The sequence below is a fragment of the Ascaphus truei genome, chromosome 3, assembly GCF_040206685.1.
Source record: "Ascaphus truei isolate aAscTru1 chromosome 3, aAscTru1.hap1, whole genome shotgun sequence".
NCBI lineage: Eukaryota > Metazoa > Chordata > Amphibia > Anura > Ascaphidae > Ascaphus > Ascaphus truei.
The window spans coordinates 59,267,837-59,282,289 of record NC_134485.1 but is presented as its reverse complement, the minus strand read 5'-3'; the positions used below and the strand labels follow the sequence as shown (position 1 = coordinate 59,282,289).

Sequence of the window (14,453 nt, the reverse complement as noted above, 5' to 3'; positions counted from 1 at the left end):
TACCCTTCAATTCATTATAAACCTGGGGGTCTTTAATCTAGGTATGTACAAATGAATAGCTTCCAAATAGATACTGTTATGTAACAAGAGGGATCACGTTTGTTGATATCACTTTTTTTATTTACAAAATGCTTCTCTTCTCTTTATAAGCTCACCGCTGAATCGTTACTGACACTCCTGATGAAGCCCAAGATGGCGAAACACGCATTGGGTTTGGATCACAGATGTGGCGATGACATCAGATCACGACCGGTGCTACACTTTCAGAGAATTCTAAGGCAGCGGATAGTGACATAGCGCCATTAAACACATGGAAAAGGAGACGCCAAGGACTGTTGAGTATCGGAAAGGACCCATTTAGTCTGTGGTCTGCAGCTAGGCCATATTCCATGTAGTCAGAGCTGTTGAGCCACAGATACCTAGTCAATTTATAAATTACAAAAGGCGACTGGTTAAGAAGAGGTCCTATGCTATATACTATGTAGGGACATTGGCCAATAATATCCCAGCTATTTTTGGTTGTACGTATATAAGTTTTCTACTTCATGTGTTTTTTATGTGCGGTTCATATGCTGTTTTTTTGGCATTAGTTGATGTCTGATGATTAATAATTTCTTCTCTGCATAGTACCCGGGTTACTGCTGGGCATAGTACGGGGAAACATCTTCCCCCTGCTGACCCCTCACGTATATATACATATATATATATATTATATATCACTGCGTACTTTACTTGAGGTTGTATTTCTTATGTATTTCTCAAGGTTTTCTAAGAATAGAGATGTTTCATAATGGTGGTCTTTTGTATGAACGTTTTCTATAATAAATGATGTCTTTAGAGTGCATCCATACTTGAAAGTATTTCTCTTAGTGCTCCACAAGAGGTTTAAGTCCATAATGTGACATATAGGCCCATATTTGCTAAGCAGTGCTAAGCCTTAAGAACTTCAGGCTATATAAATATGACCCGTTATCTTTGGCTTCTTCTAATATATTTTATTATTTACCTGTAGTAACATTTGAAAAATATTGTGCTGCCCTTGAAAATACCCCTGTTAAAGCACAAGTCCGTCAAACATAATAATAATAATAATAATAAAAAAAAAAATGTTATATTTCCTCTGCACATTGTTCACTTTAAATTGGGGAATACATTTTTATCTGAGGGACATATCAATGTAGAAACATCTTTAAAATGCTTTTAAAGTGGCTGCAATTGTGATATTTTAAAAGCTGATGTTTGATGCAGCCTTGATTATTACAACTTTGGTTATGTTCTAACTTTTATCTGAAATAGATATATGAAATCACAAAAGGCCAATACTTTATTTCAAAAATGTAGTTTTGAGAACAACTGCTTTAGAGAGACTTGTGCTTTTAAAGGATCATCGATGTTTTGCTACAATTCCTCTCCAGTTTTTCTCCTCATTGGTATAACTTGGTCAACTGTATTAAATACATGTATTTATTTATTGTTTGCGGTAGTGCAAAACAAGAGCAAATGTTTGACACATTCCTACTGTACCTATTTCTACCGATGGGCTAACGCAGGTTCTTCTTTCACTGTACCTACCAAGGATGTGGAACGTTTGCTTCTGAAGTGCAGTTGCTTCTCAAACAATTCAGAAAACTCTTGGATAGAATTTGATCGTTTTTTTTGTCCCCTGCTTTCCGCGAGGGAGTCATCCACTGAAGACACTTTATTTATCTTCGTATGGTTGTTGCATTTGCTGTCGATATCCTCTCGAGTCTCCTTGCAGCCTTTCAGATAGACAGGAGATGGCGCTTTGGATGTAGAGTGAAACCTGGCCACATGCATAGCAGAGAGCTGAGCCTGAAAAGGGGAACATGTCACTTATCAATTGGTATGCACCAGGGAACAAATGACTGAAAGCCATACAAACATACATGTATTTATGCTATTGGGGTCATTTGAGAAATTCTGACATTTGTTATATTTTTTCCTTAACAGAGAATAAAGGCCATTATTATCTTTGGAAAATGTAATTTTTGTATATTTGGGGCTAAACATAGTGCGTTTGAGATGATTAATGCTATATGCTAAATAAAAGTTTGAACGATTCAGCTAAGAGACTTATGAATCTTTTGGCCTTCACCAATTGATGGCCACTACCTGAACCTGTTTTTTAGAAAATAACTTTTCTCTCTCTGATTTCTCAATTCACCCTTTCCTCTCACTGACCATCACCTCATATCCCTTCTCACCTTCTCCACCTCCATCTACCCCCCATTTCTACAGAGACCTGCGCTCTATTAATTTACTGGCTCTTGATTCCACTTTGCACTCTTCCCTCTCTTCTCCCTGCTTCCTACAGACTCTGACAACCTTGTCATGAAATACAGCTCTGCCCTATCCTCCTCTGTTGATCTAAATGCCCCTCTTTTTCTCTCCTATTCTCGCCCTTGAAACGCTAGACCTTGGTTAACTGCCTTACATGCATGGTCCGACCCTGCACTCGCTCCTCTGGAGAAAATCTTCCTCCCATCTCTCAAACCTCTTGGTCCTACTCTAATCACCACACTCACACATATTTTAAACTCCTCCCTCTACTCTGCTACTGTAACATTCCCACCTCCCTCAATAATGCAACAGTTATACATTTAATCAAAAACAGCAAGCTTGACCCTACCTGTCTCTCTAACTATCACCCTGTCTGCCTCCTTTAGCCTCTAAACTTCTTGAATGCCTTGTTTTCTCTCGCTTGCTCCATTCTCTCCTAGATCCTCTACAATCTGGTTGCTGCACTGCTCATTCCACTGAAACAGCCTCACTAAAATAACTAATGGCCTCCATGCTGCCAAAGACAAAGGCCATTATACTCTTCTCATACTACTGGACCGCTGTAGCCTTTGATACTGTGGACCACGCTCTTCTCCTTCACATTCTTCATACCCTTGGTATCCATAACAAATCTCTGTCCTGGATTTCCTCTTACCTCTCCCATTGTACTTCCAGTGTCTCATTTGCTAACACCTCCTCCTCTGTCAATCTCTCTGTTGTCATACCCCAAGGGTCTGCCCTGGGACCTCTTCTCTTTCTTCTCTTTTCTCTTTACACACTCTCTAGGTGACCTTATCACATCTCTTGGGTTCAAATATCACCTCTATGCTAAATTGAAATTTACCTTTCAACCCCCGACCTTACACCTGCTGTACAGAGCAATGTCTCTGAATGTCTCTCCATTATATCATCTTGGATGGCCCTCTGTCGACTCAAATTTAACACGTCAAAAATGGACCTCCTCATACTACCTCCCAAGCCTGGCCCTACTGCTCCCTTCTACATTACTGTTGGCAGTACTATCATACACCCAGTATCACGAGCACGCTGCCTTGGAGTCACATTTCACTCCCCCTCACATGCTCCTCTCATATTCACAATGTAGCTAAAACCTGTAATTTTTTTCCTCCACAATATTACAAAGATACGCTCTTTCTTCTGTTGCTCTTCTTCTAAAACTTTAATGCAGGCCCTCATTCTCCCCCATCTCAACTATTGTAACCTTCTACTGTCCGGCCTTCCTGCCTCTCACCTGTCTCCCACCTGTCTCCCCTACAATCTATCCAAAATGCTTCTGCTAGAATCACTTTACTCTCTCCTAAATCTGTCTCAGCGTCTAATCTGCTGAAATCCTCCTCCTGGCTTTCAATTAAATCTTGTATTACTGAACTTACAAAATTTTCATCCTCTGTTTTAATGCTATACACTCTTCGGCCCCTCCTCACACCCAAGCCCTAATTTTTCGCTATACACCAGCCCGACTCGCGTTCTGCTCAAGAATGTCTTATGTCTACCCCTTTTGTATCTAAAGCCCGATCCTGCCCCAAACCTCTTACTCACTGCCCCACACACCTGGAATGCCCTTACCCTTAATATTCGACTAGCACCTTCTCTCTTCACCTTTAGGACCTTTCTTAAAACCTCTTTAACAAAGCATATGGGTAGCCCCACTGGCTGATACTATACATCTTATATGCAGTGACCTTGGCCCCTTGTCGACGTACTTACCAGAACACCCTCATATCTCTATGTTCTCCCCCACTTACCACTTAGATTGTAAGATCTTCAGGACAAGGACTCCTTTTCCTATTTTATGTCTGAAGTGCTTATTCCCATTGCGTTATATTATGTCACGTGTATTGTAAAGCGCTATGTACCTGGATGGCACTATATAAATAAAGATATACATACTACATACATTGAACAGTACAGCGAATAAAAGTAAATTTGTCTGTAATCCAGATATTTTTGGGCTCAAAATCAAAGATCTAGAATATAAATTGAGTCTGTTTGAAGACGGCATAATGCTTACCCTAACCAACCCACATACAGTATATCACTCCCTGTCCTATATAAAGTTTTAGAGGATTTCGAAAAAAATCTCGGGCTTTAAAGTAAATAAGAGTAAATCAGAAGCACTTAATATTTATCTCCCCCCAACGTCGATAGCGTAAGAATTAGGGAATGTCAATTTAAATGGGTGAAGGACACCATTAATTATCTGGGAATTAAGCTAACCAACTCATACTCTACCTTATATCAGGCCAATTTTCCATACATACAAAATGTTGTGTCATGGTCACTCTATTCAATATCTTGGATAGGCAGGATATATTCCTTCAAGATGACCCTCCTTTCAAAAATTCTATACTTATTTAGAGCACTCCCCATGCGTGTTAAAATTAAAGATCTGCTAAATGTCCACAAAAATATGTTCTCTTTTGTCTGGTAAGAGAAGAAACTCACAATAAATAGAAAAGCTCTGATTAGAACCCGTTTGGAGGGAGATCTGGCAGTACAATTGATGGCGTGGCATCCACCACCCCATTTAGTTAGATGGGTTGAATTAGAAATGGAAACTTCAAATAGTTCAGTCCTACTATGGCTTCCCAAAAATACTAGACCAGACATTGAAAAAGTTCTGCCAACTATCTCTCACTCCTTAAAAAAATGGAATAAGGTTGGTCTAGGGAGAGACGTCGCCACTTCCCACATGGGTATCTTCCGGAACCCTACCTTCTCACACGGACTCATTAGAGAGCAGTTCTCCTGGTGAGCTGAAAACTGACTTACCAGAGCGCTGGATCTAATGTCAGATACTGGTGTTAGGTCTTTTACAAATTTTAGAGAGTCAAAACAGATCGCAAGTACAGAATTCCTAAGATATGCTATGATCACGCATTATCTCTCTCATTGGTACTCTGACCGTCCGATACAGCAAAGTACAGTCTGAGGAGACTTGCTCCGCCACTCCTTTTGCCAAGCAGACTATCTGATTTTTATATCTGGAGCTCCTGTCCAATACAGGGGATAGTGAAAGATTACATACAGCGTTAGACAATGAGAGGAAAATATTGGGAAACAGCTAGAAATACAGGAATGGTCAGAAACTTAGGACACTTTATTGAGGATTTCCCTAAATTGACTATTGAAACAAAATACTGTAGTTACAAACTCTTATATAGGTGGTATCTGACCCAGACCATATAAACAAATATCACAAACAAACAGCTCCTTAATGTTTTGGGGGGGGGGGGAAAGGTGGCCAGAGAGGAACTTTCTTCTATATATGGTTGGAGTGCCAGGCCATTCCAAGCACTGGCGGAGGTGTATGGACTTCTTAATGATACCCTTGGGTTATCACTGATCCCTTAACTGTGGGAAGCATAAAATATCCCCTAGGACTAATAATAGGCAGAGGAAGCTTATCAACCATATTTTTTCAGTGGCCAGATGTACCTTTCCAGTGGCCTGAAAGTGACCGGTTTCTAGCCTTCCTACAATTGTTACAAAAGTATGTAACATCATGGCCCTATAAAAACTCATAGCTTTGCTTAATAATTCCTCAAACAAATGTATGATGACATTGAACCCATGGGTCTTGGAATGAAACACTCGGATTTTGAGAGATTCTCCATAAATAAATGGGCTGTCCAGAAGCCTGCTAATTTTAAGAGATTATGCAAGTCTTTTGAACCTGTATACAGTATGTATCTCTCAAAACGTGTAAAAGTAAACGTCTACACTGTAACCTTTTTGCTTGTCTGTAAATCTACCCCCACCCCAACCTTCCCTAACATCAAGTTTGTTATTTCTGTATACTGAGAAACCCTTCCCTTCCACCTTCCCTATCATTCTTATTTTTGTACCCTCATAACCTCCCCCCACCCAAAAAAAAATCTTTTATGATAAAATATCGAACTTTAATCAAACTTAAAAACGGCTGACATTCAGGCAGAGCTGTATCACTTTGCAACGTCACTAAAACATCAATTGTTCCTAATGGATAAATCTATCTCTCTGTAATGATATACAGCTCAACCCCATTATAGCACGATCCGCTATAATGCGGATCCGCTTATAACGGGGTTTGAGCGTCGACCCCAAATTTTGGGAATTTTTTTTTTTTTGCACACGCTGCACACAGTCACTGCACACTGCATACACTCACAGCACACTGCACAAACTCACAGCACACTGCACACACAGCACACTGCACATACTCACAGCACACTGCATACATTCACAGCACACTGCATACACTCACAGCACACTGCACACACTCACAGCACACTGCACACACTCACAGAACACTGCACACACTCACAGCACACTGCACACACACACACACACACACACACACACACACACAGCACACAGCACACAGCACACAGCACACAGCACACAGCACACAGCACACTGCACACACACACACTGACACACACACAGCACACTGCACAGCACACTGCACACACTCATAGCACACTGCATACATTCACAGCACACTGCATACATTCACAGCACACTGCATACACTCACAGCACACTGCACACATTCACAGCACACTTCACACACTCACAGCACACTGCACATACTCACAGCACACTGCACATACTCACAGCACACTGCACATACTCACAGCACACTGATTCACAGCACACTGCACACACTCACAGCACACTGCATACACTCACAGCACACTGCATACACTCACAGCACACTGCATACACTCACAGCACACTGCATACACTCACAGCACACTGCACACACTCACAGCACACTGCACACACTCACAGCACACACGCACAGCACACTGCACACACTCACAGCACACTGCGCACACACACACACTCTCACAGCACACTGCACACACACACACACACTGACACACACACAGCACACTGCACATCACACTGCACACACTCACAGCACACTGCATACATTCACAGCACACTGCATACACTCACAGCACACTGCACTCACTCACAGCACACTGCACACACTCACAGCACACTGCACACACACAGCACACTGCACACACACACACTGACACACTGACACACACACACACACAGTCTCACACAGTCAAATACACACTAACACAGAAATACACTGTCTCTTTAAGGGAGCTTGCTTTCGCAAGACGGAAGCAGAAGCAGGAAGCAGAGACAGGGAGAAGAGCTGCCAGATGCCGGGTAAGTGCTGTGTGCTGTTGCCGCTGCCCCACCGGGTCTGGGAATGCTGGGAGAGTTCTCAGCTTTCCCCCTCCGGCAAACACAGTACCACCACAAAAAACAAATGTAAAAAAAAAAATATTCGGCTGCCATTTTTTTTCCGCGACCCCGATTATAACGCGGTGGTCGCGGGTGGCCCCCGAGGACCGTGCTATAACGGGGTAAAGCTGTATTTAGGTAATTTTCATATTCCATATTACGTCTGTATTCTACAACCTGCCTCTAAAATCCTGTCTAGGTAGATCCAGATCAAAGTAAAATATTTATCTGACCTCTAATAACCTAAACATCTTAGTCAAACTGATAATGCGAGACAGTGGTCATTGTGCAAATCAGACACAGCTAGGCTGTTCAAGTCTGCTATGTACTGTACAGCATGGTCACCAGGTGTTCAATACAAAGAAGATGGATTATTATGCCATAGCAGCAACAGTTTCTCTTGCTTATGCCAAACAAATATAAAATCTAATGTAAGAACGCTGTGTAGTTTTTAGAGCGCCATGTTTTATTTTACCCTTCAATATAAACATGGACCACGCACGATAACAACTCATTGAGCTTTATTTAGGCTGACATAATCAATGTTCGATCTGATTGTCCTAAAATAGGACAAGCTCGTACAATGACTTGATGAACTCAGAAATAAAATCTAATTATAGATGTGTTTGGTTGATGTGCAAGGGGCAAAGAAAATATGCATTGGAAAATACAATTATATTATGTGAGATTAGACAGCTCTGAGGAACAATTAAAAGGAAGTACAGTAGCATTGCTTTTATATATATATATATTGTGACATAGTCCAAAGATGTTAGGCAGCTTTCTGCCCCGTTTTAGGTCAGAAAGTGCAGGAATAGTTTAAAATGATCCATTCCACAGCTTCACATTAACTCAGACTGCTGGATGGAAAATCCAGACCACAGATTACAATGGGTCTAGTTCTCCCTCACCTGCTCTTCTAATCACTTGCACAGGTATTTAGAGCAGAGAGGTTTGCATTTCACTCTCTCTCCTTAGAGCCTGGAGGCTGGGGGTATCGCTGCTCCCCTGCATCCAGTTTCGGGGTGGACGGCCCCTCCAAGTATCACAGTACCAGAGGATTTGCCTGGACACTTGGTACCGAGTTCTCACCACGAACAGATAAGACAAACAAATGTTTATTGCTGTTTCTAAAAGACTATGCTGTATCTAGTGACCCTAAATGAGAGGGCATTGTTTTAAGATGGGGAACCGGGTTAGTTGGCCCAGCAGCAGTTAGAGACTGATTCTGATGTGTAGTTAGATCCCTGAAAGAGATAGGATTTCTTTATATGATTTGGTTTTTATTTCTTAAAAGTGACACTGTGTGAAATGCTATAACACTGATATGAGTAAACCGCTGAATGAAAATATCTGAGTGCCTCTAACCTACACATGTTAAAGCCGCAGTCCCTTACTGGGATGAAAATAAAGCAGGCAGAAGCCTGAGTTAAGCAATATAATACTTTGCATGATCCTGTTTGTTGTATAATTAACCCTAGAAGACTGTGTCAGGAAGAACCCAGACAGACGTCAGCGCTACAAAAGAGGGGCGTTTGTCACATATGGTGGAGAATGTGGGTCGACACTAAAAAGTCTGTGGGTTTGCAAATAAATGCGGGGGTTTAAAATGGCCGCCCAGCTGAACTAAAGTACAGATGCTATGAATGAAGTATGTCCCACTGTGTATATCAGTTGTGCTTCTAGCATACACAGAGAATGTGCGAAGTGTGGATTCAATAGCACCCTGAACCCAAACAGAAAACCAAAATGTTTTGCTGAAGAAAAAAAAAATTGCATCTAGCAAGTGCTGTTTGTAAAGCTAATGCCTTTTGCTGAAGTGAGTGAATTTGCAGCTAGCAAGTGCTGTATGTAAGTTGCTGAAGTGAGTGAAATTGCAGCTAGGAAATTGTCCCTGCCGGGTTTCTAAAATGGCCGACGTGAAATGTTTGTTGTGTAATGTACGTAACCATACAAAACAGTGTCCCTTCAGGCCATACTATGATCACGACCCTGGAGGAGAGCCGTACCCACAGATGAATTTAGTATGCTGGGCCTGTCGTGAAGTAGGTCACATGGAAGATGTGTGCCCCCAAATCTTCAAAGACAAACAGCTGCAAAAGCAAGCAATGCCCTGTGAGTGCAAGCAAGATGTGGAAGCTGATACCAGTGAGTGTGTGCCCAGTACCACTGATATCTCTGGAGCTAATAAAGCAAAAAGAAAGAAGAAGAAAAAGAAAACTGTTCCTCAAGTCACAGGGGAAGTGACCGAGCCACTTGAACCTGCGCTGTGAGGACATGCGTCAGAAAGGCGCCGAGATGTGCTGCAGACCGGAGTGACCGGCAGAATTGTCACGGGAACAGTGGCAAAGGAAAAAGAGGAGCAAAGGGAAGCTGAATCCTTGAACCAGGATAAAGAGGCTTTGGTTTCTGCACTCCAAGCTGCCCGCCATGATTATGAAATCCTGTGGCAGGGATTGATGAAGGAGCGAGAATGTTGGAAGAAGGAGCAAGAAGCTAACAATAAGGAGCGAGAAGCGAACGCCGAGTTACAGAGGTGTATACTCTCAGCTTTACAAGAGCACGAGGCTTTGAAGAAAACAGAGTCTCTCTTACGGAGTGAGCTGGAAGAGGTGACGACTAGTCTGGAAAAGGCCAACACCGTAATTGCTATCCTAAAACAGAAATACGGGAAGGCTCTACAAGAGGTTCACGCGCTCAGCACAGAGGTGACACACTTACGCCTGGAGGGCCACGGTCTGAACACAGAGCTGGGAATATTGAAGGAAACCTGTGAGAATGCCCTGAGTAATTTAGAGACTGTAAAGAGAGAGAATGTAATTCTGACACAGAAAAATTCAGACCTGACTGACCAGATCAGTGAAGGTGATAAGAAGCTTCACCAAGCAGGAAAAGTGGAGAAGCAATTGATCCAGGAAAAGCTAGAAATACAGGAAGAGCTGCAGAAGCGGATGGCTGAGCGCGAGATACAGTGCGCCGAAAGGGAGGAGGTGTCCGTCCGTCAGGTGGTCTGCCTGACATTGCGCTATGAAAGTGAGATGGCCGAAATCCACAAGCAGCTGGACCACACGGCAAATGAGGGGGCCCGGCTGCTGCTGGAGCTGGACAAGACCCGGGAGGAGCACCTGCAGCTGCAGGTCAAGAATAGAGAAAAGGAAACAGAGTTAAACCTTGCGCTGAAACAGATGACAGATATGGAATCGCGACTCAACTCCAAAGAAGTTGAATTAGAAGCCGCTAGAGTGGTTCAGTCGGGATATCAATCCTACCTCCAAACCAAGCAAGCTGTACGTTCCTAAACGCATATCTTCATTGCTGTTGCAATATTACGATTTGCTTTAAAGATGAAGTTGGAGAAAGAGATTCCAAGGCTGAAAGAGACACGGTCACAAAAGGAGACCAGGGAAAGTAAACTCGATGCCCCCACTGATGACAAAGAGGAAGGAGAAAGAATTGACCTTGATTGTGCTGCTGTTATTCCAGAAACAGATAGGCACCCTCCTGAGAATACTGAGAATATACTCCCTGATCTGGGATTCAAAAATCCAGATCCTCAATTTCATTTACGTTGTCCAGAAGATTATCAAACTAGTGAACACACCCAGGCCAACACAGAAGATGTTTTAGCAAAGTGGGTGGCAGTTCCTGAAAACACAAACTTGTTGACAGATCCTGATGACGTTGTTAATATGGACTACGTTTGTACAGAGGCAACTAGGTCTCCAAAACCCAAAGGCCTGGTAATGGCCACAAAAGGGAAATCAAAGATTGAAAAGAAAAAGCAACGAAGGTCAACACGGCGCCTGAATAGTTCCAGATCTCACCACTCTGGACCACACTGTGGAGCCAAGGAGAATCCGGTCCGAGGGTCTCATCAGTGGCTGAAGAAACAGTACAGTCACTTGCAGGGTGCAGCGGGCTATGAAATAAAGTCAGAGGATGCAATGGACTGGAAGTCAAAAAAAAATAAATGTTTAGGGGAACTGACCGATTTTTTTTTTTATTTACACGTGTGGACTTTGTCACGGACACTTAACTATGCAAATAAGCTATTGTAGTTAAGGTATATTAGGCCTCTAGAATAAGCATTTTGTCAATATTACAATGTTATATTGGTTCTCTGTGTTGAAAATGTAGCTAAACTACAAATTAATATACAGGGTTGATGGCCCTTTTTGTTGGTAAATATATAAGGTTCATATTCTAGAGTAGAAAAGAAAAAACCCAGGGAGGTAAAAGAAACTGTCTGGTTTTGTGAGTATATTTAGCATATCCTGGGTTATAAGAATGTGTGCTAGACATTTATTTTTCAAAATAGTTCCCTAATATAGAGCAACAAAATATGTTTGCCAAGTATAGTCTCTTATGACGAAAACTATCGTCCATAATTGCTGTGGGGGAAAAAAAAAAGTTAATATTCGTGTTCTGAATGTTTAATATTGTACTGGGGAGTTAGCATAAGTATTTCAGGTAGGACGCTCACCCCAGTGAGGTCCATGGCCGCTCACCCCAGTAGGTGTGAGCTGGGGAGGGGGATATGTGACATAGTCCAAAGATGTTAGGCAGCTTTCTGCCCCGTTTTAGGTCAGAAAGTGCAGGAATAGTTAAAAATGATCCATTCCACAGCTTCACATTAACTCAGACTGCTGGATGGAAAATCCAGACCACAGATTACAATGGGTCTAGTTCTCCCTCACCTGCTCTTCTAATCACTTGCACAGGTATTTAGAGCAGAGAGGTTTGCATTTCACTCTCTCTCCTTAGAGCCTGGAGGCTGGGGGTATCGCTGCTCCCCTGCATCCAGTTTCGGGGTGGACGGCCCCTCCAAGTATCACAGTACCAGAGGATTTGCCTGGACACTTGGTACCGAGTTCTCACCACGAACAGATAAGACAAACAAATGTTTATTGCTGTTTCTAAAAGACTATGCTGTATCTAGTGACCCTAAATGAGAGGGCATTGTTTTAAGATGGGGAACCAGGTTAGTTGGCCCAGCAGCAGTTAGAGGCTGATTCTGATGTGTAGTTAGATCCCTGAAAGGGATAGGATTTCTTTATATGATTTGGTTTTTATTTCTTAAAAGTGACACTGTGTGAAATGCTATAACACTGATATGGGTAAACCGCTGAATGAAAATATCTGAGTGCCTCTAACCTACACATGTTAAAGCCGCAGTCCCTTACTGGGATGAAAATAAAGCAGGCAGAAGCCTGAGTTAAGCAATATAATACTTTGCATGATCCTGTTTGTTGTATAATTAACCCTAGAAGACTGTGTCGGGAAGAACCCAGACAGACGTCAGCGCTACAAAAGAGGGGCGTTTGTCACAATATATATATATATATACACTATATGGAAAGTAAAAAAAGTGATAGAAACTCTCCACCATACAAGGTAGAACAAAGACTAAGAACCCAATGAGCGCATCTGAACCTCTTTCATAGCGCTGCAACGCAGCAAGTGAAAGCTGTGTTTAAAATGCATAAGAAGCCTGAGTGATACTCTGTGTGCCAATTTGTATTTCATTACCCAGAATCCTTATCCACAGTTTAACCATTGTACAGCATGGCAATGGAAAGTATGAAGCAGGTTTGTGGGTCTATGCTAAGCTAAAAAGGAAACAATTTATTTTTGTAGATTTTCATAATATTGAGAGAGACAAAAGGAGTATTATTTTGTTATATACAAATGTTGACATGCAAATTTACTTTTCAACCCCTTACCTTACACCTGATGTACAGGCCAAAGTTTCTAAATGTCTCTCCCCAATATCATCCTGGATGACCCTCCGCCGACTTAAATTTAACATGTCAATAACAAAGCTCCTCATATTTCCTCCCAAACCTGGCCCTAATACCTTCTTCTACATTACTGTTGGAAGCACTATCATAAACCCAGTAGCCTAAGCACGCTGCCTAGTGGATCACACTCGACTTCTCTCTCACATTCCAAAGGTACAGTAGCTAAAACCTGTCATTTTTTCCTCCGCAATATTACAAAGATACGCCCTTTCCTCTGTTGCTCTACTGCTAAAACTCTGACACAGGCCCTCATTCTCTCCCGTCTCAGCTACTGTAACATCCTACTGTCCGGACTTCCTGCCTCTCACATGTCTCCCCTACAATCTATCCTAAACGCTGCTGCCAGAATCACTGTACTCTTTCCTAAATCTGGCTCAGCATCTCACCTGCTGATATCCCTCTGCTGGCTTCCTATCAAATCCCGTATCACACACACTCAATTATCCTCTTCAGTTTTAATGCTTTACACGCTTCTGCCCCTCCTTACATCTCATCCCTAATTTCTCGCTATACACCATCCTGACTTTTGCCCACATAAAGGAGCTAATGGTCTGACATATTTTCTTGTCAAGTGTAAGTGAATTGGAACTGAATGTGGGCAAATTATTATTATTAACCAAATATTGAGCAACCTATTAATTTTAGGTTCACAGCAGAAGACAACATTTTTATTTGCAACACAGAATGGTCATTGAATAAATGTACGGAGATTTCACTGGTGTTGTAAGTGGAACACCACAAGATTTAAAGATTATTGTCTGTGCTGATGACATTAAACTGTGTAGAGTGACAAAAAACATTGCTGTATGGGATTTTAATACAGAAGGATTTAGAAATCTGGGAACATGACATTCGGTAACAATATCTCAGATACATAAAAGCTTAATAGAACTGACAGGGAAAGCATTTCAGGATAATATTTCAGAAGTGTTGATGGCAGTCTATTATCTACATTGTGGGAATGTGTCAAATGCAAACTCCTGGTACTTACTGCAGCATCATGTTCACTAAGCCCGTAAGCTGCTCAGTTTCCCAATTAAAAACGCATGTTTCCAATGTGAGGTCTTTATTGTGCATT

The 14,453-nt window shown here is 42.0% G+C and overlaps 1 protein-coding gene across 2 annotated transcripts in view; it reads right to left on the bottom strand.

The window, feature by feature from the left end:
* Positions 1-14,453, bottom strand: part of LNP1 (leukemia NUP98 fusion partner 1) — a 42,416-nt gene that overhangs the window by 15,869 nt on the left and 12,094 nt on the right. For both annotated transcript variants that reach the window (XM_075594084.1, XM_075594085.1), the window contains exon 2: positions 1,573-1,833. In XM_075594084.1, the coding sequence (XP_075450199.1) occupies positions 1,573-1,833 (261 nt within the window). The remainder of the gene's footprint in view (positions 1-1,572; positions 1,834-14,453) is intronic.